Source organism: Bombina bombina, chromosome 9 (assembly GCF_027579735.1).
Source record: "Bombina bombina isolate aBomBom1 chromosome 9, aBomBom1.pri, whole genome shotgun sequence".
NCBI classification, from domain to species: Eukaryota; Metazoa; Chordata; class Amphibia; order Anura; family Bombinatoridae; genus Bombina; species Bombina bombina.
Genome location: NC_069507.1, coordinates 159,353,000 through 159,377,035, shown reverse-complemented (window position 1 = coordinate 159,377,035; position 24,036 = coordinate 159,353,000). Strand labels below are relative to the sequence as shown.

The 24,036-nt window shown below is 39.7% G+C and overlaps 1 protein-coding gene across 1 annotated transcript in view; it reads right to left on the bottom strand.

Annotated features, from left to right (window-relative positions):
- Positions 1–21,087, bottom strand: part of LOC128640469 (steroid 17-alpha-hydroxylase/17,20 lyase) — a 97,679-nt gene extending 76,592 nt beyond the window's left edge. Inside the window, exon 1 of the mRNA XM_053692948.1 lies at positions 20,773–21,087. Within this exon, the coding sequence (XP_053548923.1) occupies positions 20,773–21,087 (315 nt within the window). The remainder of the gene's footprint in view (positions 1–20,772) is intronic.
- Positions 21,088–24,036: the final 2,949 nt, after the last annotated feature.

Here is a 24,036-nt window from a genome sequence, read left to right as displayed (position 1 = left end):
ACAGTGAATGTCAGGAAGTTTAGCAATCTTTTTATGAAATAAGACAGAAAGAGCAGAAATTTGTCCTTTCAAAGTATTTGCAGACAAAACCTTATCCAAACCATCGTGAAGAAACTGTAAAATCCTAGGAATTCTAAAAGAATGCCAGGAATAATTATGAGTGGAACATCATGAAATATTGGTTTTCCAAACTCGATGATACATTTTCCTTGAAACAGACTTACGAGCCTGTATCATAGTGCTAATTACTGAGTCAGAGAAAGCTCTATGACTAAGCACTAAGCGTTCAATTTCCATGCCTTCAAATTTAGAGATTTGAGATCCTGATGGAAAAACTGTCCTTGAGACAGAAGGTCTAGCCTTAAAGGAAGTGGCCAAGGCTGGCAGCTGGACATCCGGACAAGATCTGCATACCAAAACCTATGAGGCCATACTGGTGCTATCAGAAACACATGAGATTGTTCCATTATGATCTTGGAGATCACCCTTGGAAGAAGAACCAGAGGCGGAAAAATATAAGCAGGTTGGTAAAACCAAGGAACTTCTAAGACATCCACCATCAGTTGGATTCCGCCCAGAGGCGGAAAAATATAAGCAGGTTGGTAAAACCAAGGAACTGCTAAGACATCCACCATCTCCGCCTGAGGATCCCTTGACCTGGAAAGGTATCTGGGAAGCTTCTTGTTTAGAAGAGAGGCCATCAGATCTATTTCTGGAAGACCCTAACCTGTACAAGATGAAAAAACAGATCTGGATGAAGAGACCACTCCCCCGGATGTAAAGTCTGACGGCTGAGATAATCCGCTTCCCAATTGTCTACACCTAGGATATGAATCACAGAAATTAAACAAGAGTTGGATTCCGCCCAAGAAAGTATCCAAGATACTTCCTTCATTGCTGCGAGTCTCTCCTTGATGATTGACATATGCCACTGTTGTGATATTGTCTTTTTGAAAACAAATGTAAAGTTCTCTCTTCAATAGAGGCCACGCCTGAAGAGCTCTGAAAATGGCACGGAGATCTAAATATTGATTGGTAACCTTGCCTCTTGAGGTTTCCAAACCCCTTGTGCTGTCAGAGACTCTCAGAGAGCTCCCCAACCTGAAAACTTGCATCTGTTGAGAATACAGTCCAGGTAGGATGAACAAATGAGGCCCCCTGAACAATAAGGTGATAGTACAACCACCAAATCAGAGAGAATAGAGTTTTGGGATTTAAGTATATTAGTTGTGATATCTGAAAATAATCCCTGCACCTTTGGTGCAACTTGCAAAGCTATAGAAGCTTCATATGAAAGCGAGCAAAGGGGATCGCACCCGATGCTGCAGTCATGAGACCTAAAACTTCCATGCACATAGCCATTGAAGGGAATAATAGAGACTAAAGGTCTAGACAAACTAAAATTAACTTAATTTGTCTCTTGTCTGTCAGAGAAAGAATCAAAAACACTGAATCTTATCTGGAAACCTAAAAAGGTGACCCTTGTCTAAGGAAACAAAAAACTCTTTTGTAAATTAATTGTCCAACCATGTCTTTGAAGAATCCACACTAATTGTTTTGAGTGAGATTCTACTAAATGAAAAGATCTGCGCTAGTACCAAGATATCGTCCAAATAAGGAAACACCGCAATACCCTGCTCTCTGAATACAGATAGAAGGGCACTGAGAACCATAGAAAAGAATCTCTGAGCTGTCGCTAGGCCAAACAGAAGAGCGACAAACTGGTAATGCTTATATAGAAAAGAAAATCTCAGAAAACGATAGTTGTCTGAATGAATTGGAATGTTAAGATAAGCATCTTGTAAGTCTATTATGGACATGAAGTGACCTTGCTGAACAAAAGGCAGAATAGTCCTTATTGTCACCATCTTGAAAGTTGGGACTCTTACAAAATGATTAAAAGATTTCAGATCCAGAATTGGTCTGAACGAATCTTCTTTCTTTGGTACAATGAATAGATTTAAATAGAAACCCAAACTCCATTCCTGAAGAGGAACTAAAACAATCACCCCTGAAAACTCTAGATCTGAAAAACATTTCTGAAAAACCTGAGCTTTCACAGGGTTTGTTGTAACATGGGAAACAAAAAAATCTTCCCATGGGAGTTTTTATTCGGAAACCTATTCGATACCCCTGAGAAAACAACATTCTGAATCCACTGATTTTGAACAGAAACTGTCCAAATGTGTTGAAATAAATTCAATCTGCCCCCCCCACCAGTTGAACTGGTTTAAGGGCCGCACCTTCATGCAGTCTTAGCGGCTGAATTTGGTTTTATTTATAAAGCTTGGATTTATTCAAATTCAGCATAGATCTCTAATTAGAGCCAGAGGCCTAAGGGGAAGGAAAAAATAATTAGGAGCTTAAACATTACCCTTAGATGTCTTATCTTGGGGCATAAAAAATCTCCCTTTCCCCCAGTAATAGTGGAGATAATAAAATCCAATAGAAAACCAAAAAAATTACTATTCTAAAAAGATAAGATAGTAATCTAAATTTAGACACCATATCAAAGATTTAAGCCATAAAACTCTTCTAGTAAGAATGGCTAAAAACAAAGATTTAATATCAATTAAAATGACATAAAATATAGCATTACAAATGAAATGATTAGCATGTTGAAGTAAAAGAACAATGCTTAGACAATTCAAGATCTGATAACTAAACTGTCCAACCAAAAAGTTGAAACAGCAGCGTCAGCCATAGAAATGGCAGGTTAAAGAATATAGCCAATATGTAAATATGCTTCCCTAAGATAGGATACAAACTTCCTATCTAAAGGATACTTAAAAGAAGAGATATCTTCCATAAGATAGTGATAGTATGTTCGGCAAGAGTAGAAATAGCCCCACCTTAGGGACTTTTACCCAAAAAACTCTAAATTAGCCACAGGTAAAGGATATAGCTTTTAAAACCTAGAAAAAAGGTAAAAAGAAGCACTGAGTTTAGATTACTTACTAAACATACGAGAGAGAGCATCTGGAATAAGAAAAAAATCAAGAGTAACCTCAGAAGGTTTCAAAACTAGAATTCAAACATTTGCTATTCTTATTATCAAGAGGACTAGATTCCTCAATACCCAACGTAAACAATACAGTACTTCCTTAATAAAGAACAAATAAAAAGATATTCAATAGAAAGGTTGATTTATCAATATCAGTCTCTGAAGTAGGATCATCTGAGTCAGAGAAATCCTCCTCAGCAGAAATACTTCAGTATGCTGTCGATCAATACAAACTTCATTAAATTTATGAGAAGTTTGGAGAGATCTTTTATGTTAATTTGAAGGCAGAAAAGCAGTCATAGCCTTCTATATGGCTGTAGCAATAAAATCCTTATATCTACAGGAATATCATGTACATTAGACTGTGAAGGTATTTGTACTATAGAAACATTATCAGTAGGAAATAATATAACATAACAAGTGCCACATATTTCAGCTGAAGAAGAATCAGCTAATAAACAATATACACACTTAGCTTTGGTAGAAATTGTGTACAGGCAGCTTGGTTCCTACAGTAACATCAGAGGCAGGATCAGTTTGAGACATCTTGCAAAATGTAACAAAAAACCCCAAGAACAATTAAACAAAATATCCAATTTCCTCAAAATAGCAGTTTCAGTAATGGGAAAAAATGCTTATAATAAAAATGTTTAATACAAAAGTAAAATCAAAAGCAAGGAACCTAGCCCTCTATGAATCAAATGAGAGCAGAGAGCAAAAAGAGGGAGAGACTTAATATAACAAATTTAGGTGCCAAAAATGGCGCAAACGCAGAGAAAAAGACTTTTGGCGCTAAACAAATGAAACGACGACACTCGCATCATAACAGGCGTGACTTTGCGTCAAAAAACCTTACAACAAAAAAAGTTGCAAGAAAATACATAACTCGCAGACTTCGCACCAACATTTTTCGTGCCAAAAATGTCACAATAAAAAGTAACATTCTGCACCATTGCCGGCCTAAGTCCGCGAAATTTTTAAAAAAAACAGACTCCAAGTTACAACTAACTGGAACCCTAGGTAAGCCTAAAAACTCCAATAAACATAATTTCCAAGCTAAAACTGTTAGACTGCAGAGGGAAATACACAGACCTGACTCATGGCAAATATATACAATATACATTTAAAACTTTATAAGATAAAGTGCCAAAAATAGCTGAGAGTGTCTTAAAAATGATATATACTTAACAGAAGACACCCATCCACATATAGCAGACAGCCAAACCAGTACTGAAACATATCAGCAGAGGTAATGGTAGAGGAGTATAATGTCGATCTGCAAAGGGAGGTAGAGATGAATCTCTGCGACCGATTACAGAGAGCCTTAGAATAGATTTCCCATAGGTGAAAACATGGCATCATTAGGAAATACTCCCTTCACATCCCTCAGACAAACACTGTACTTTGAGAGGAACTGGGCTTCAATATGCTTAGAAGCGCCTATCACAGAAGAAATCAAGCACAACTTGCTTCACCACCTCCACAAGGAGGCAAAGTTTGTAAAAAATAAGGTATGAGTGAGGTGGGAGGTGTATTTATATGCATTTTGAGGTTTGGGAAACTTTGCCCCCCCCTGATAGGAATGTATATTCCATACGCCACTAGCTCATGGACTCTTGCAACTTACATGAAAGAAAACATAAATTATGCTTACCTGATCATTTTCTTTTCTTCTTCCAGAGAGGCATATTTTAAAACTATAATAATTCCATTTAGAAAGAAAAGGAGTACTAAGGGCTATGGATAGATTTTTAGAAATGTATTTGTCAGCTGATTTTAAATGATAGTTCTATGGCATGATACTTTCTTCCCATTCCTATGCTCTTCAAATGTTTATTTATTAATTTTTATTTCAAATTAGGTATCATTGTTTGTCTAGTATGGCTGACTGACCAACTTCATGCATTCCTGGTCTCTGGATTTGAGAAATACATGGGACAAAAATTTACAGGGGCAGCACAAAAATGAAATACTCTATTTTCTTCTTAAACAGGAAGAGTCCACAGCTGCATTCATTACTTGTGGGAATTCAGAACCTGGCCACCAAGAGGAGGCAAAGACACCCCAGCCAAAGGCTTCAAAAACCTCCCCCACTTCCCTCATCTACCAGTCATTCTGCCAAGGGAACAAGAAACAGTAGGAGAAATATCAGGGTGAAAAAAGGTGCCAGAAGAACAAAAACAGTACAGCCGCCCCATAGATAAAGCGTGTGCGGGAGCTGTGGACTCTTCCTGTCAGAAGAAAAAAAAAAATTATCAGGTAAGCATAATTTATGTTTTTCTTCTTAAACAGGAAGAGTCCACAGCTGCATTCATTACTTGTGGGAAAACAATAGCCAAGCTAGAGGACACTGAATGCAAATCAAGGGTGGGTACAAAAAAGGCGGCTCCTTCGAAAGGCACCACAGCCTGAAATTACCCCACACCCTACAAAAAACTATAACGACAAGGGAAAAACCGGAGCCTGGATAACCACTCATCAGTTACACAACCTGCAAAGCAGTGCTAGAGACCACTCAGACCTAGAGTCTGCTGAGCATAAGGCCTCCAAGGAGTCAGCCCTGCGGCACTCAACTCCCACATTTCAAAACCGAAAAACCTCTATCAACCCCCGAGAGGAAGAGTAGAGGAATCCGAAGGACCATCCAAAATGGACTTAAATCAAAAACTGGTCAAACTCTATATCTACCCCCGAAAGGGAGAATAGAGGACCCATGAGATATCCAAAGGATCAATTAACATAGAGCAACCCGAGGTCGCTGCAGGCCCACTGTCCAGGGAACAAACTCCATAGGAAGACAAGAACCAGAAGATAAGTCCATAGTCAGGAAAAAACGTCACTAAGATGACCGGAAGGCCACCCTCATCCCTGACACAGCACCATACCAACTATGGTGTTCCAGGAAACCCGCAAGTTCTCCCTTGTAACCTAGGTAAGAAAATACCCTTTAGGTTAAGCATAGACAAGCAGAGACAGGAAAACCGTCCCAGCAGCTTAAAAAGAGCTCTCCAAGAGGGCACAGACGCACTTATGGCAAACTCGTGATGACCTTTCCACAGACAACAAAGCCATCTTAAGCCATCGTGGGACTCATCCCACTGAAAAGCGCTGAAAAATCTCAACAACAGCTCCCAACCAGAAAATCCTGGAATCCAAGGAGCGATCCATCCCGGCAACCGCTGCCGCCAGTAGAGAGATGGGCACTAATAGTCCCCGCAACAAAGACGAGGACAGATTCGTAAAAGTAAACGGTCCATGCAGCAAAGCAGACTGATCCCGACCTTCCTTGCAGGATAACGGTCCCAGCCCCAAGGCTAGAGAAAAACTTTTCGTAGACAATAGGCGCAGACCTTTGGAAGAAAAAGGGGGCAGATCTACGAGACATCAAAGCCCCAGAGTTGAACTCCAACTGCTACTAAAAAAAATTTTTAGCATGCTACCCTGAACCATGACAGGAACCTCATGCTCGGGTCCAAGGACCCCTACACTGCAGCCTTCCATAAGAAGGAATACTCCTCAAGGGAAGAAAGCACTCTGACCCACAGCATTCCAATACCAGAAATCAATTCTGTGATACTGAGAACGCAAGAGAGGGGAAAAAAATCCTATGAAGCAAGAGAAATAAGGACCCACGAGACCTTTACAGATACTGAGGTAGATCCAACTAAGGAGAACACGTAAACATCCCTTCCCCACCCTAGGTAAGAAGAAGAAGATTAAACCACGGAAAACACCCTACTAGATTGTCAGCCCAAATGGATAACACCTGGAGCCTACTAGGAAGCACCAGATGTCCCAGATGTCCCAGCAGACAAGTAGGCACCCATCAGAAAACCTCAAACTGAAGCCTCAGGATGATGTTAATATCTCATAAGAGTCAGAAAACCCCCACTCCCTCCAAAGGGACGCGCGGGGGAATCAAACCCTAAGGTTAAGCAGAACTGTCCATACCCTTCCCAGGCAAGAGACATGGTCCTAAGCCGGAGTCCTCGAAAAAACGGAACCAATACGAAGATCTGAAGCCCCTGAGGAACCCATAAACTGCCTTCTATGGTTAGGAGCGCACCCAGACAGAGCCTTCCGCCATCTAAAGTCCTTAGATGTAAAGTACCTAGCAACATCCACAAACCCAAGAGTCTGAAAAGAACTCCCGACCGGTTTAGGAAAGGGCCACCAGTACCCTTGGATCACTAGGTAATCCCTGTAGAGAGGTCAGACGACCTGACCCCACGCTGAAAGGCTAAATGGTCAGTTTCCTGACCTCAGACAGGTGAAAAGAATGTAACTGAGCCTAGACCTCGTACCCTCAAGCCCAAAAGCTAGATCTGCAATAAGATTGACAGGTAGCACCTGAGATTTAAAAGACCCTGGTATGACAAGGGGCAGTTTATTATCTGGTGAAGACAACAGTCTCCAGAGATCCCTGCAGGATCTGTCTCCCGACATCCTTGAAATGGAATAGCAACGGGAGCCTCGCAGCTCCTGGTAAAACAGCAGGGAGACCCCTGCACTCCACGCACTAGAGCAAAAGAAACACTGAGACAAAGAAGAAGGACATGTCCACTTTTCCATAACAAATGACCCAACCCAAGACAGGAGGGAAGAAAGACATCGCCACCACAAAGAAAGCGACTAGGTTACAAAGTCGTCATCCAGAGAAACCGCAAGTGAAGACGCAAATAGTCCACTATTCAGATACTAAACCTCCGGAAATCAATCCCATCCCCAGATTACTAAAGGAATAGAAACCCACAGTTCCTAGTCCCCAGGGACCCTAGAAACCACGATGACGTAAGAAAAAGTCGGTCACGCATCTCAAGCAATATCCAGAAAAAAAAAACTTATATCGGAGCATACAACATTCCTACCAGAAGTATTGGATCTATGCCCCAGGCCCTAAACTTTGTTGTAGGATCCGAGTTCAGAATCCATAACACTAGGCCTTAAGAGATTTTTTTTTTTTTAAGTCGACAGGCTAATCAGCACCATGAGGGTGACATGAACCCAAGAAACAGTAGACAGCGCCCGGCCAGTACCCGCCTGGTACAAGAGCACCCCCGATCTGTCTAAGGTCCAAGAAAAATCGACCCGAAGGCTCGATAATATGAACTAGAAACATAATCTCGGACTTAACCAAAGTGCGCAACTTCTGAGGAAGTGCGCATGTGACCACAAAATCTCAAGTATCGGTCCCAGAGAAGTAAGTTCTCCACAAAAATTATATCCATGAGCTTTATACAAATGAAATCAAATACATCCTATCCAGATCTAGATTAAAAGTAAGGCAGCACCCGCAGGTGAACGCCCAAGGGAAAAAAAAAAGGATACGCCCAACCAGACCAGCCAATCAGAAGGGCCCCTTCACCCAAGCTTAGAACTGGAAGCGATACATAAAATAAAGAAAAAACAGAGACAACAAGGAGATTAGCTTAATCCCCAACCGTCTATCCAGGTTGCCATCCAGCATCTAAGGCCTCTAATCCCTTGGACCACTAGAACTTGGATCCTTTAGCAACGCCAAAACGAAGACGTGCCAACCTATAGCAAAAAGCAAAATTATCCCTCGCCAGATCGACAAACGACTCCAGCCCCTTGGGGCCCCTGAAGCCTTAGAGGCCCCCGCTTCCCCAGAAGGCCGAACTAAATCGGGCAATCCCCCGCTCAGCGGGCCCTGGTTGACAGAACATGGACAGTATCTTAGAAAGATTTCACTTGGGAGATACAAATGCACCAAGGCCGCAGATATGGCCATGCACAACGGTGCCGTAACCTCTGGAGGAAACGAACCACCTTCTGGAGAAGGAGTAAAGACCACAGGGACACCTGCATGCATAGCAAAGGGAGTTTCTGGGACACGTGCCTCGCAGGACCTAGCATCCTCGGGGGTGGATGGCTCAACGCACTCTGAGGACCCTGAATGGGTAGAAGAGAGTACTCTGGAACGGCAATCGGAACATAACTGATGGGCATGAATAACCCAGGCCATTTCATATTCATCACAAGACGCATTCTCCACATCGGAGACATCCGTGTCTAAAAAGTCAGAATCCTCCATCATGGGATTACAAAAATGACAAACGGTAACTGACACCTTATTTACACCCCCAATGGCTGGGGCACTCACCACCTCCTGTGAACCAGACAACCCACAAGCCTTAGACTCTGTCTGTCGCCACACGGTCAGCAGATGGAAGTGAAAAAGTAACGTAACCGCACCTGGTCACGAGGTGCACTGCGTAAGTCATAAAATAGCGTGCAAATCCAAAGATCGCGCCAAATGACGTAAGCCGTTAATGTTCCGAAAGACCATGAGCCTAAAGTATTACTACACATCAGCCGATAGAACCACATAACAAACATGATTAAAGTCCCCCCTGCTCAATAACCCCCATTAGGGATATTAACCCATGATTCCTTATTTTAAGATAAAAGGAGTCCTACTGGGACCCTACCTTTACGTTAACATCACATTCACATAATGAAGTAAAATGAAATGATCTTACCGGAATCTACGCCATGGAACAGGAACACGGACCTTCAAGTGTGACAGATAGTAGCCTCGCTTCTGAAATGGACTTGAGTGAACAAAGGCAGGCAGCGAAACTCGTCAACGCTGATTGCCAAGGAGCTGTTAATATAAGTATGGATGGATTCGCAGAAAAACTCTCCCTGCATCTCTGGACTCTAACTTTCATCCATGCTCTCACTGAGAGGCTGACAGGACTACTTAAAACTCCAGTCCCATTTCGAAGAGTACCCTCCATAAGAGACTCTCTCGAACTTCTGACACTTCTCTGCCAATCTCCTGTGACGAAAGGCAAAGAATGACTGGGGGATGAGGGAAGTGGGGGAGGTATTTGAAGCCTTTGGCTGGGGTGTATTTGCCTCCTCCTGGTGGCCAGGTTCTGAATTCCCACAAGTAATGAATGCAGCTGTGGACTCTTCCTGTTTAAGAAGAAAATAGAGTATTTTGTTTTTGTGCTGCCCCTGTAAATTTTTGTCCCATGTATTTCTCAAATCCAGAGACCAGGAATGCATGAAGTTGGTCAGTCAGCCATACTAGACAAACAATGATACCTAATTTGAAATAAAAATTAATAAACAAACATTTGAAGAGCATAGGAATGGGAAGAAAGTATCATGCTAAACAAAGAACTATCATTTAAAATCAGCTGACAAATACATTTCTAAAAATCTATCCATAGCCCTTAGTACTCCTTTTCTTTCTAAATGGAATTATTATAGTTTTAAAATATGCCTCTCTGGAAGTGGGATCTTTATATTAAAGGATCAGTAAATACAGTAGATTTGCATAATTAACACATGCATGATAAAAATACAATGCCACTTCAAGTGAGTAGTAGATTTTTTTTCTGACAAATTTCAGTTATGTCTATTTTTACTCCCCCATATCAGGTGACAGCCATCAGCCAATCACAAATGCATATACGTTGAGTCTGTGGATTCTTGCGCATGCTCAGTAGGAGCTGGTGACTCAAAAAGTGTAAATATAAAGACTGTGCACATTTTGTTAATTGTAGTAAATTGTAAAGTTTTTTAAAATTGCATTCTCTATCTGAATCGTGAAGCTTTAATTTTGACTTAAGTGTCCCTTAAATTATGAAGACCTATTTTATTCATTTTTTTTTATTCCACACCGAGTCACCATTTTTAAAATGATGTTGAGCACATGTGTACAACAATCAACTCTCTCCTTCTGTGTATGTTGCAATTGATTATGTTCAGCGATTTCTTTGTACCACCCCCTGCCAGTGCACATGCTCAGGATATAGACATTGCAGGATGAGCTATCTAAACTTGTTCTGTAACTCACTTTTTATATTTAAAAAAAAATTTTAATCAGTTTTTTTTAAGTAAAATATTTACTAATAAGTTTTTATAAACAGTATAAAAAAGGGATAGAATCATAATAACAAATCAAAAAGCTAAATTCTTACAGCTTTAGTATAAAATATATTACATTTCTCATATATCAATCAGTTAACCAATTTATAATGTGAATAATAAAAAACTAAAAAAACACAGCACGCAAAATACATTGGTACTGAAATATCAAAGATTTATAGCATTATTATGAAAAAAGGAAAAGAAAAAAAAAATCACAAAAATAAAATATGTGGCCTATGCCTAAAAATAAATATGTGGTATATGTCTAAAAATAAATATGTGGTATATGTCTAAAAATAAATATGTGGCTTATGTATAAACCACTATTCCAATTTTACAATAAGGTTTTATGCGGTTCCAAGTATCAGTTTTTTTTTCATTTGTTTTGTTCAACCTGCAAATTTATATAAAGTGTTTTGCTTTATTGTGACTTGGTTTGCAAGACTTTGAAGATGTAGTTATGTTTCCTAATAAACAAAAAGTGTTCTTTGATTTTACTAAGGAAAAAAACACAATTTATGCTTACCTGATAAATTTATTTCTCTTGTGGTGTATCCAGTCCACGGATCATCCATTACTTGTGGGATATTCTCATTCCCCAACAGGAAGTTGCAAGAGGACACCCACAGCAGAGCTGTTATATAGCTCCTCCCCTCACTACCATATCCAGTCATTCGACCGAAAACAAGCAGAGAAAGGGGAAACCATAGGGTGCAGTGGTGACTGTAGTTTAAATTTAAAAATTACCTGCCTTAAAATGACAGGGCGGGCCATGGACGGGATACACCACAAGAGAAATAAATGTATCAGGTAAGCATAAATTGTGTTTTCTCTTGTAAGGTGTATCCGGTCCACGGATCATCCATTACTTGTGGGATACAAATACCAAAGCTAAAGTACACGGATGAAGGGAGGGACAAGGCAGGTACTTAAACGGAAGGTACCACTGCCTGTAAAACTTTTCTCCCAAAAATAGCCTCTGAAGAAGCAAAAGTATCAAATTTGTAGAATTTTGAAAAAGTATGAAGTGAAGACCAAGTCGCCGCCTTGCAAATCTGTTCAACAGACGCCTCATTTTTAAAGGCCCAGGTGGAAGCCACAGCTCTAGTAGAATGAGCTGTAATCCTTTCAGGAGGCTGCTGTCCAGCAGTCTCATAGGCTAAGCGGATTATGCTTCTTAGCCAAAAATAAAGAGAGGTTGCCGAAGCCTTTTGACCTCTCCTCTGTCCAGAGTAGACAACAAACAAAGCAGATGTTTGCCAAAAATCTTTAGTAGCTTGTAAGAAAAACTTCAAAGCACGAACCACGTCCAGATTGTGTAATAGACGTTCCTTCTTTGAAGAAGGATTAGGACACAAGGATGGAACAACAATCTCTTGATTGATATTCTTGTTAGATACCACCTTAGGTAAAAACCCAGGTTTGGTACGCAGGACTACCTTATCCGTATGGAAAATCAGATAAGGAGAATCACAATGTAAGGCAGATAACTCTGAGACTCTACGAGCCGAGGAAATAGCTACCAAAAAAAGAACTTTCCAAGATAAAAGTTTGATATCTATGGAATGAAGAGGTTCAAATGGAACTCCTTGAAGAACATTAAGAACCAAATTTAAGCTCCATGGCGGAGCAACAGGTCTAAACACAGGCTTGATTCTAACTAAAGCCTGACAAAATGCCTGAACGTCTGGAACATCTGCCAGACGCTTGTGCAAAAGAATAGACAGAGCAGAAATCTGTCCCTTTAAGGAACTAGCTGACAATCCTTTTTCCAAACCATCTTGGAGAAAGGATAATATCCTGGGAATCCTGACTTTACTCCATGAGTAACCCTTGGATTCCCACCAATAAAGATATTTACGCCATATTTTATGATAAATTTTCCTGGTGACAGGCTTTCGTGCCTGTATTAAGGTATCAATGACTGACTCGGAGAAGCCACGCCTTGATAAAATCAAGCGTTCAATCTCCATGCAGTCAGTCTCAGAGAAATTAGATTTGGATGGTGGAAAGGACCCTGAAGTAGAAGGTCCTGTCTTAGAGGCAGAGTCCATGGTGGAAAGGATGACATGTCCATTAGATCTGCATACCAGGTCCTGCATGGCCACGCAGGTGCTATTAAAATCACTGATGCTCTCTCCTGCTTGATCTTGGCAATCAGTCGAGGGAGTAGAGGAAACGGTGGAAACACATAAGCCAGGTTGAAAGACCAGGGCGCTGCTAGAGCATCTATCAGCGTCGCCTTGGGGTCCCTGGACCTGGATCCGTAACAAGGAAGCTTGGCGTTCTGTCGAGACGCCATGAGATCCAGTCCTGGTTTGCCCCAGCGATGAATCATTTGTGAAAACACCTCCGGATGGAGTTCCCACTCCCCCGGATGAAAAGTCTGTCGACTTAGAAAATCCGCCTCCCAGTTCTCTACACCTGGGATATGGATAGCTGATCGCTAGGGAACTTCTTGTTCCCCCTTGATGGTTGATGGAAGCCACAGTCGTGATGTTGTCTGACTGAAATCTGATGAACCTCAGAGTTGCTAACTGAGGCCAAGCTTGAAGAGCATTGAATATCGCTCTTAGTTCCAGAATGTTTATTGGGAGGAGAGACTCCTCCTGAGTCCACGACCCCTGAGCCTTCAGGGAGTTCCAGACTGCACCCCAGCCTAGAAGGCTGGCATCTGTCGTCACAATTGTCCAATCTGGCCTGCGAAAGGTCATACCTTTGGACAGATGGACCCGAGATAGCCAGCAGAGAAGAGAATCCCTGGTCTCTTGATCCAGATTTAGTAGAGGGGACAAGTCTGTGTAATCCCCGTTCCACTGACTGAGCATGCATAGTTGCAGCGGTCTGAGATGTAAGCGTGCAAACGGCACTATGTCCATTGCCGCTACCATTAAGCCGATTACTTCCATGCACTGAGCCACCGAAGGGCGCGGAATGGAATGAAGAATACGGCAGGAATTTAGAAGCTTTGATAACCTGGACTCCGTCAGGTAAATTTTCATTTCTATAGAATCTATCAGAGTCCCTAGGAAGGAAACTCTTGTGAGTGGGGATAGAGAACTCTTTTCCTCGTTCACTTTCCACCCATGCGACCTCAGAAATGCCAGTACTATGTCCGTATGAGACTTGGCAATTTGGAAGTTTGACGCCTGTATCAGGATGTCGTCTAAATAAGGGGCCACCGATATGCCCCGCGGCCTTAGGACCGCCAGAAGCGACCCTAGAACCTTCGTGAAGATTCTTGGGGCTGTAGCTAATCCAAAGGGAAGAGCTACAAACTGGTAATGCCTGTCCAGAAAGGCAAACCTGAGAAACCGATGATGATCTTTGTGTATCGGAATGTGAAGATAAGCATCCTTTAGATCCACTGTAGTCATATATTGACCCTCCTGGATCATAGGTAGGATGGTACGAATAGTTTCCATCTTGAATGATGGAACTCTGAGGAATTTGTTTAAGATCTTTAGATCCAAAATTGGTCTGAAGGTTCCCTCTTTTTTGGGAACCACAAACAGATTTGAGTAAAAACCCTGTCCTTATTCCTCTTTTGGAACTGGATGGATCACTCCCATAACTAGGAGGTCTCCTACACAGTGTAAGAATGCCTCTCTCTTTATCTGGTTTGCAGATAATTGTGAAAAGGTGAAATCTCCCTTTTGGGGGAGAAGCTTTGAAGTCCAGAAGATATCCCTGGGATATAATTTCCAACGCCCAGGGATCCTGAACATCTCTTGCCCACGCCTGGACGAAGAGAGAAAGTCTGCCCCCCACTAGATCCATTACCGGATAGGGGGCCGTTCCTTCATGCTGTCTTAGAGGCAGCAGCAGGTTTTTTGGCCTGCTTACCTTTGTTCCAGGTCTGGTTTGGCCTCCAGACCGTCTTGGACTGAGCAACAGTTCCCTCTTGTTTTGCATTAGAGGAAGTTGATGCCGCACCTGCCTTGAAGTTTCGAAAGGCACGAAAATTAGACTGTTTGGCCCTGGATTTGGACCTGTCCTGAGGAAGGGCATGACCTTTTCCTCCAGTGATATCAGCAATAATCTCCTTCAAATCAGGCCCGAATAGGGTCTGCCCCTTGAAGGGAATGTTAAGCAGCTTAGATTTTGAAGTCACGTCAGCTGACCATGATTTAAGCCATAGCGCCCTGCGCGCCTGTATAGCAAAACCAGAATTCTTAGCCGTTAGTTTAGTCAAATGAACAATGGCATCAGAAACAAAAGAATTGGCTAGCTTAAGTGCTCTAAGTTTGCCAAGTATATCATCCAATGGAGTCGCTACCTGTAAAGCCTCTTCCAGAGACTCAAACCAGAACGCCGCAGCAGCAGTGACAGGAGCAATGCATGCAAGGGGCTGTAGGATAAAACCTTGTTGAATAAACATTTTCTTAAGGTAACCTTCTAATTTTTTATCCATTGGATCTGAAAAAGCACAACTGTCCTCGACAGGGATAGTAGTACGCTTTGCTAAAGTAGAAACTGCTCCCTCCACCTTAGGGACTGTCTGCCATAAGTCCCGTGTGGTGGCGTCTATAGGAAACATTTTTCTAAAAATAGGAGGGGGAGAGAACGGCACACCTGGTCTATCCCATTCCTTAGTAATAATTTCTGTAAACCTTTTAGGTATTGGAAAAACATCAGTACACACCGGCACTGCATAGTATTTATCCAGTCTACACAATTTCTCTGGCACTGCAATTGTGTCACAGTCATTCAGAGCAGCTAAAACCTCCTTGAGTAATACGCGGAGGTGTTCAAGCTTAAATTTAAATGTAGAAATATCAGAATCAGGTATCTTTCCTGAGTCAGAAACATCACCCACAGACTGAAGTTCCCCTTCTTCAGCTTCAGCATATTGTGAGGCAGTATCAGACATGGTTCTTAAAGCGTCAGTATGCTCTGCATTTCGTCTAACCCCAGAGCTATCTCGCTTACCTCTAAATTCAGGTAGTCTGGCTAATACCGCTGACAGTGTATTATCCATGACTGCCGCCATGTCTTGTAAAGTAAACGCTATGGGTGCCCTAGATGTACTTGGCGCCATTTCAGCGTGAGTCCCTTGAGCGGGAGTCAAAGGATCTGACACATGGGGAGAGTTAGTCGGCATAACTTCCCCCTCGTTAGATTCCTCTGGCGATAAATTTTTTAAAGACAGAATATGATCTTTATTGCTTAGAGTGAAATCAGTACAATTGGTACACATTCTAAGAGGGGGTTCCACCATGGCTTTTAAACATAATGAAGAAGGAGTTTCCTCTATGTCAGACATGTTTGTACAGACTAGCAATGAGACTAGCAAGCTTGGAAAACACTTTAAATCAAGTTAACAAGCAAATATAAAAAACGGTACTGTGCCTTTAAGAGAAACAAGTTTTGTCAAAATTTGAAAAAACAGTGAAAAAAGGCAGTTACACAAACGAAATTTTTACAGTGTATGTAATAGGCTAACAGAGCATTGCACCCACTTGCAAATGGATGATTAACCCCTTAGTTCAAAAAACGGATCAAAAAAACGACATAGACGTTTTTTTAACAGTCACAACAAACTGCCACAGCTCTACTGTGGCTCCTACCTTCCCCAATAAACGACTTTAGGCCCATTAGAGATGTCCTGTAGCATTTAGGGGACTTCTGAGGAAAACTGGATGTCTCAGTCTGTAATTTTAACTGCGCAAAAAAAGCGCTAAAATAGGCCCCTCCCACTCATACTACAACAGTGGAAGGCCTCAGGAAACTGTTTCTAGGCAAAAATAAAGCCAGCCATGTGGAAAAAATTAGGCCCCAATAAAGTTTTATCATCAAGCATATATAAAAAAACGATTAAACATGCCAGCAAACGCTTTATATAGCATTTCTATAAGGGTATTACCCCTGAGAGTAAGCATGATACCAGTCGTTATTAAATCACTGTATTCAGGCTTAACTTACATTTATCAGGTATCAGCAGCATTTTCTAGCATTTCCAATCCTAGAAAAAATTGTAACTGCACATACCTCATAGCAGAGTAAACTGCACGCCATTCTCCCTCTGAAGTTACCTCTCTCCTCAGACATATGTGAGAACAGCAATGGATCTTAGTTACAACCTGCTAAGATCATAGAAAACTCAGGCAGATTCTTCTTCTATCTCTGCCTGAGATAAAATAGCACAACTCCGGTACTATTTAAAATAACAAACTTTTGATTGAAGAAAATAAACTAACTATTTTTCACCACTCCCTCTTACTACCTCCATGCGCGTTGAGAGTTGCAAGAGAATGACTGGATATGGTAGTGAGGGGAGGAGCTATATAACAGCTCTGCTGTGGGTGTCCTCTTGCAACTTCCTGTTGGGGAATGAGAATATCCCACAAGTAATGGATGATCCGTGGACTGGATACACCTTACAAGAGAAAAAAGTTTCTGATATTTTTACAGCTACAAGTTTTTTTATATGTTCTTTTAAATGCCTGACAAAATATTTTGGCTTTTCATGGTCCTGTAATTTACACATTAGCACATCATATCTCTTATTACAGATATCATTGGAAGGCCTGGTAACATTCTTTACATCAAACGTCCTTCCTATCAAGGTCTTAGACAGCAAATTCTTATATATTGGTTTGAAATATCTTCTATGTAACAATGTTTAACTTTTTCAAATCAGGAGCCATATTGTTTTTTTTACAGAAATACTAAACAAAGTTTAAATTAAAATAAGAATTCCTACTATTATATAAACAAAATCTGATGGACTTAAAGGGGCAGTGAAGTCATAATTAGACATTTATGATTTAGACAGAGAATACAATTTTAAACAACTTTCCAATTTACTTTTGTTATTTAATTTTCTTCCGTCTCTTGTTATCCTTTGCTGAAAGGTTTATCTAGATAAGCTCAGGAGCGGCAAAGAACCTAGGTTCTAGCTGCTGATTGGTGGCTGCATATATATACTGTATATACCAATTGTCATTGGCTCGCCCATGTGTTCAGTTAGAAACCAGTACTGCATTGCTGCTCCTTCAACAAATGATACCAAGAGAATGAAGCACATTTAATAATAGAAGTAAATTGGAAAGTTGTTTAAAATTGTATGGTCTACCTAAATCATGAAAGAAAAATATTGGGTTTCGTGTCCCTTTAAGTCTTAGCACCAGATGCAGAAATGTATATAAGATTGCCTCAGAGAGGACACAAGCTAGACAGCTGCAGAGAAAACAAAATGCATAAACCAATCAGATCTGTATGTTGTGAGATCAGCAGCTTTAGGAGTATGTAAAAGCTGATGAGCTAAAAGTTAAAGGGGCATGAAACCCATTTTTTTCTTTCTTTCATGATTTAGAAAGAACATGCAACTTTAAAGAACTTTCTAATTTACTTCTATTGTCTAATTTGCTTCATTCTTTTGATATACTTTGCTGAAAAGCATATCTAGATAGGCTCAGCAGCTACTGATTGGTTGCTGCACATAGATGCCTCATGTGATTGGCTCACCGATGTGCATTGCAATTTCTTCAACAAAGGATATCTAAAGACTTAAGCAAATTAGATAATAGAAGTAAATTGAAATGTTGTTTAAAATTGTATTCTCTACTTGAATCAATGTTTGGGTTTAATGTCCCTTTAAATACATCTTCACTTTTGAAAATATCAATATTTTGGGCTGTTCTTTAAAAAAATTGTTGGAGCCAGAGACATTTTAAGATAAATTTTATCTTCAGCTGTACAGATAAATCATGTGGGTGGATAATCTGTGAGTTTCCGATATATAAAGGAATTACAGCAAAAAAAAACCTTAAAGGAACACTAAACCCAAATTGTTTATTTTGTGATTCAGATAGAGCATGCAATTTTAAGCAACTTTCTAACTTACTCCTATTATCAATTTTTCGGCGTTCTCTTGCTATCTTTATTTGAAAAGCAAGAATGTAAGCTTAGGAGCTGGCCCATTTTTTGGTTCAGCACTTGGGTAGCGCTTGCTGATTAGTGGCTAAATGTAGCCACCAATTAGCAAGCGCTAACCAGGGTGCTGAACCAAAAATGGGCCGGCTCCTTAGCTTAGAGAACTGCTTTTTCAAATAAAGATAAGCAAGAGAACGAAGAAAATTGATAATTGAAGTAAATTAGAAAGTTGCTTCAAATTACATACTCTATCTGAATACTGAAAAAAAAAATGTGGGTTTAATATCCCTTTGATATGTTGTCGCACAACCAGGTATTGTGGTGTTCATTTCCAGTGAAGGTGTTGTGAAGTACCTACATATATCAAAATACAAAAACTATGGGACAGATTATGAATGGAGCGCTCGTATTACAAGATGTATGTAATTGCTATCGCTTGAGCTCGTTGGGTAATCGCGTACTCAGAGCTGTGGCTAACAGTTTAGCAAAAACAAAAAAGTCTCACAAAACAAATCAAAAATACATTACTAAGTACAGTTAGCTACACTCATAATAACATCTAAAAAAATGATAGAAAAACAATATTGCACACAAAAGTTATAAGGGCTCAAAGTTATGAGGTCTAAGGTGCTAGAAAAAGAAAAAATGCAGGTAAAGGGCTTTAACATTGCGATACATACTCGTACACATCCACCAATCACTGACATGTTCAGCTCAAGAGGTGAAGTGCATTGCCACTATGGAGCTGAATTTAGCCATGTGTTTAACTCCTTTGCAGGGGTTTCCCCTTAATAGGGGAGATACATTTAAAAAACGCAGACTAAGTTCCTTTACTTAACAGATTTAAAAAGTTTAAAATAACACCAGCAAATAAACAAGTAAAGAAATGAAAAACATTCATTCAAAATGCCTCTTATTCTAGACGTTTAAGATAACTACTTGCTGGTTGCTGCATTGCATTAATTATAAACTGAAAAACAAAAGATAGCGGTGCACAGGAAAGCACTTTAGAATATAATAGTTTATTTAGCAATAGGATAAAACAAAAATTCAACCATAAAATGGCTTGCAAGCACAGGAAAAATCGGTATTACGCGTTTCGGCATTATGCCGTCATCAGATACCTCATTACTTATAAACTGTCCACTTTCTGGTGGAAAAAAGTAATTTTATACACGTTCATCTTTGTTTATTTAACGTTTTTATTTAAAGGGACACTGAACCCAAATTTTTCTTTCATGATTCAGATAGAGCAACTTTCTAATTTACTCCTATTATCAATTTTTCTTTGTTCTCTTGCTATCTTTATTTTAAAAGCAGGAATGTAAATCTTAGCAGCAGCCCATTTTAGGTACAGCACCATGGATAGTGCTTGCTTATTGGAGGCTTACATTTGCCCACCAATAAGCAAGCATAACCCAGGTTCTCAACAAACATAGGCTGGCTCCTATGCATCACATTCCGGCTTTTTAAATAAAGATAGCAAGAGAACTAAGAAAATTTGATATTAGAAGTAAATTAGAAAGTTGCTTAAAATTGCATGCTCTATCTGAGTCATGAAAGCAAAACTTTTGGGTTTAGTGTCCTTTGAATACAGTAGCTATTTACCACATCATTCTTATTCAAAATAAAAAAAGGAGACTAAATATCCATATTTAAAATAACACAAATAATTGAATGATAATTAGACAGTAATCTTTTTACAACAATTTCATATTCTTTATGTCTGACAATATAGAATGATCTTAAAACTCAAAATGTTTTTAATTCAAAATTATTTCAGATTTTTTTAATAACATATTTATATTCCACAGACTATAATACTTTGTTAACTATGAGAATAAAGGAAACAAAATGACTTATGTAATAAATAAAATACAATTGATAAAATGATGATAATTTAATGATGACATAACCATTAGCTTATAAGCAATTGAAGTAAGTATTGTGATGACTTTATAGTAAGAATATGTCATACTCACTGTACGTGGTCTCCCAGCAAATGTTTTACCCTTCTTAAGAAGAACCTCTTTAGCATCCTTATGGTTATTTACAATAACAACAAAATGAGAGCCCATCTTGAAGGAGAACAGACTGCCATACTTTTTTTGTAAGTTGTAGAAAAGGCTATGGGGAGGAAGGTTATTGCCAAGATGCAATAGACTCCCAATGACAGGTAAGCAAGGTAAGCTCCTGGGGTATTTGACCTTCCTAGGGTGTCTTCTTGGTAACCACCAGAAATAAAAAAGAGCCAGCCCAAGGGTGAGAAAAAATGCACCTACTAGCAGAGCGCACATGTTGGAAGCTTCTCGCTTGCCTTGAAAGTAATCTCAGTTTACATTCCAAATAAATATCATGGAGCTATCAGCAGCAGCCAATAAGAATGGATTCACATACAGATGTGTAACCCCTGTGCTGCTGGATGTATCCACACATCATCCAAAAATGATTCAGCTGAAATCATTTTCTGCATCTTACATAATACTTTGTTTAAACTATTTATTTATACAGTTTATTAAGAAAACAGTCAATTATTAAAAATATAATGCCCACTTTAATGGTACTTCATGATAACCCCTTTTAAATACTCCTATCTGGTGCCTCTATTTTACTCCAACCCATTTGCAGGGGTTAAACACAGTTATATACAAACAATAGTGCAATAATAAAATAATGTAACACACTAGAGCTTTTTCATGTCGCACATTTATATCCCTTTAATAGGAATGCAAGTTATATACAGAATACAAAGTGGAATGAAAAGCCTGCAGAAAATGAACAGGGCTACTGGCAAGGGGCATCTCTCATACTGCTGGTACTACCTATTCACAGTGAGGCTGATTTTCACTAAAGTATTTAATGGCATGAATTACATTCCTGCAAGGTCTCCCGCAATCTTTACTAAATGTGTCATAAAACAATATATAATTAATTCCACCTTAGTCATTATTATCAGTAGACAGCCCTCAGTTTACGCCGGGGTTAGGTTCCAGAAGGAATGGTTGTAAATCGAAACTGTTGTAAATTGAAACCCAGTTTATAATGTAAGTCAATGGGAAGCGAAGGAGTTAGGTTCCAGGCCCCTCTCAAAATTGTCATAAGTAACACCTAATACATTATTTTTAAAGCTTTGAAATGAAGATTTTAAATGCTAAACAGCATTATAAACCTAATAAAATAATCACACAACACAGAATATATAATTAAACTAAATTAAATGAACAAAAACATTTGCTAAACAGCATTATAAACCTAATAAAATAATTACACAACACAGACTTCACTTGCATTTTTCTGCAAACAGTTCTTTCTATGCATTCCAATCTGGACTGATTTATAGACAGGAAGATCTCGTTCCTTTGAAATCTGCTTGATAGCTCAGGTCTGGTTAAACTGATTAATTTCAGCTTGCTTGACTTTGCTGCAACACAAGCAGACAGCTCCACCTACTGGCTATTTTAATCAATGCACTGCTTCTCAATACTTTTCAATAGCAGTCACATGACTGGAAAAAAAAGGTTGTTATTCTGAAACGGTGTAAATTGAACCGTTGTAAACCGAGGGTCACCTGTATCTTTATTTGTAATGTGTCAACAGATTCTGTAGCACTATACAGGGAGAGCAATAAATAAAGGTGAGACAAGGAAGGCAGACTGGGACCAAAAAATCACATGGTCCAGCTCCCTAGAGAGTTTACATTCTATGATATTAAAGGGATAATGAACCCATTTTTTTTTCATGATTCAGATAGAGCATGCAATTTGAAGCAACTTTCTAATTTATTCCTATTATCAAATTTTCTTCATTCTCTTGGTATCTGTATTTGAAAAAGCAGGAATGTAAGCTTACAAGCCAGCCCATCTTTGATTCAGCACCTGGGTAGCGCTTGCTGATTGGTGGCTAAATGTAGCCACCAATCAGCAAGCGCTATTTAGGGTGCTGAACTAAAAATGGGCTTGCTCCTATACTTACATTCCTACTTTTTCAGAATTATGACATTTTAATGACATTGACATCCCCATTAAATTATTTCCCCGCTGTTCAATCTGAACTAGAATCATATGGTGCAGTATCTAATTTTATAATTAATACTTTAAAGTCCGAACTAAACCCAATTAATTTAACTACTGAGGAACTCACTACACTCAAACAAAAATTCCCCTTTAAGATTCAGAAGAAAGCACTGAAATACTTAGGAGATTTTATAACCTCTAATACAGAAGACTTACGTAAATTGAACTATGGCAGTTTACAGTACACGTTTTGTGCTCTAACCTCTTAATGGCTTCCAATGTATATTTCCTGGCTAGGGAGAGTAGCAGCCGTTAAAATTATATTGTTACCAAAAGCCCTATATATAATGCAAGCTCTCATGATTTCAGGCGCAGGAGCAGAAATTCACAAACTACAATACATTATGGATACATATATATGGCATCGCAGACTTCCTAGACTGGCTAAAAACACCCTATACACTCATAGAGAGGAAGGTAGATTGGGAGACCGTAATCTTCAGTTATATAAAATTGTGATATCACTAAACAGAGTCATTGAATGGTGTAGAAAAGGAAATATCTAATACAAGAAGCATTTATCTAGAAACCCAGTTACTGAACACACCTCATATTAGGAGGATATGCTGGGCTCCCCAAAAAAAACCCTTGACCTCAATTTCATCATATCCGATTATAAAGGAAACCTGGTCAGAATGGGTATCCATACGCAACAAATACCATCTAATCTCGACCCCTCACTCCCCGCTGACCACCCTACTTCTCAACAAAGACATCCCAACCGAGATTCACAGGAAAGAATTGCTTACCTCTAATACCCCTTCTTTGCTAGACTTTCTCCCCATACATGAGCTTGTAGAGTCAGGACAAATAGCCCCAAGACAGACACTAATAGAAAATAGATTCACTCACTTTAACTCCTGGCTGCTTTATCACCAGTTTAGACACTATGGCCCCTATTTATCAAGCCGTCAACCGCAAATACGCTGGAATTCCGCAGCGTAATTATGGCGAGCTTGATTCCCCTTAGTTATCAAACCCTACAGACCGGCAAAAGTAGAGTTTTGTGACGTAACACACGATCCGCCGGTCTCAGTCCAACACAGATCGATGCTTACGTCACTACAGATGTTCTGAATGCAAATTAGGCACTATCTAAATACTTTTGCTAGTTATCAAATTTCTACCAAGTACGCTCGCAGCTATTCCGGCCCAGCGTACCTGGTTTTCAAT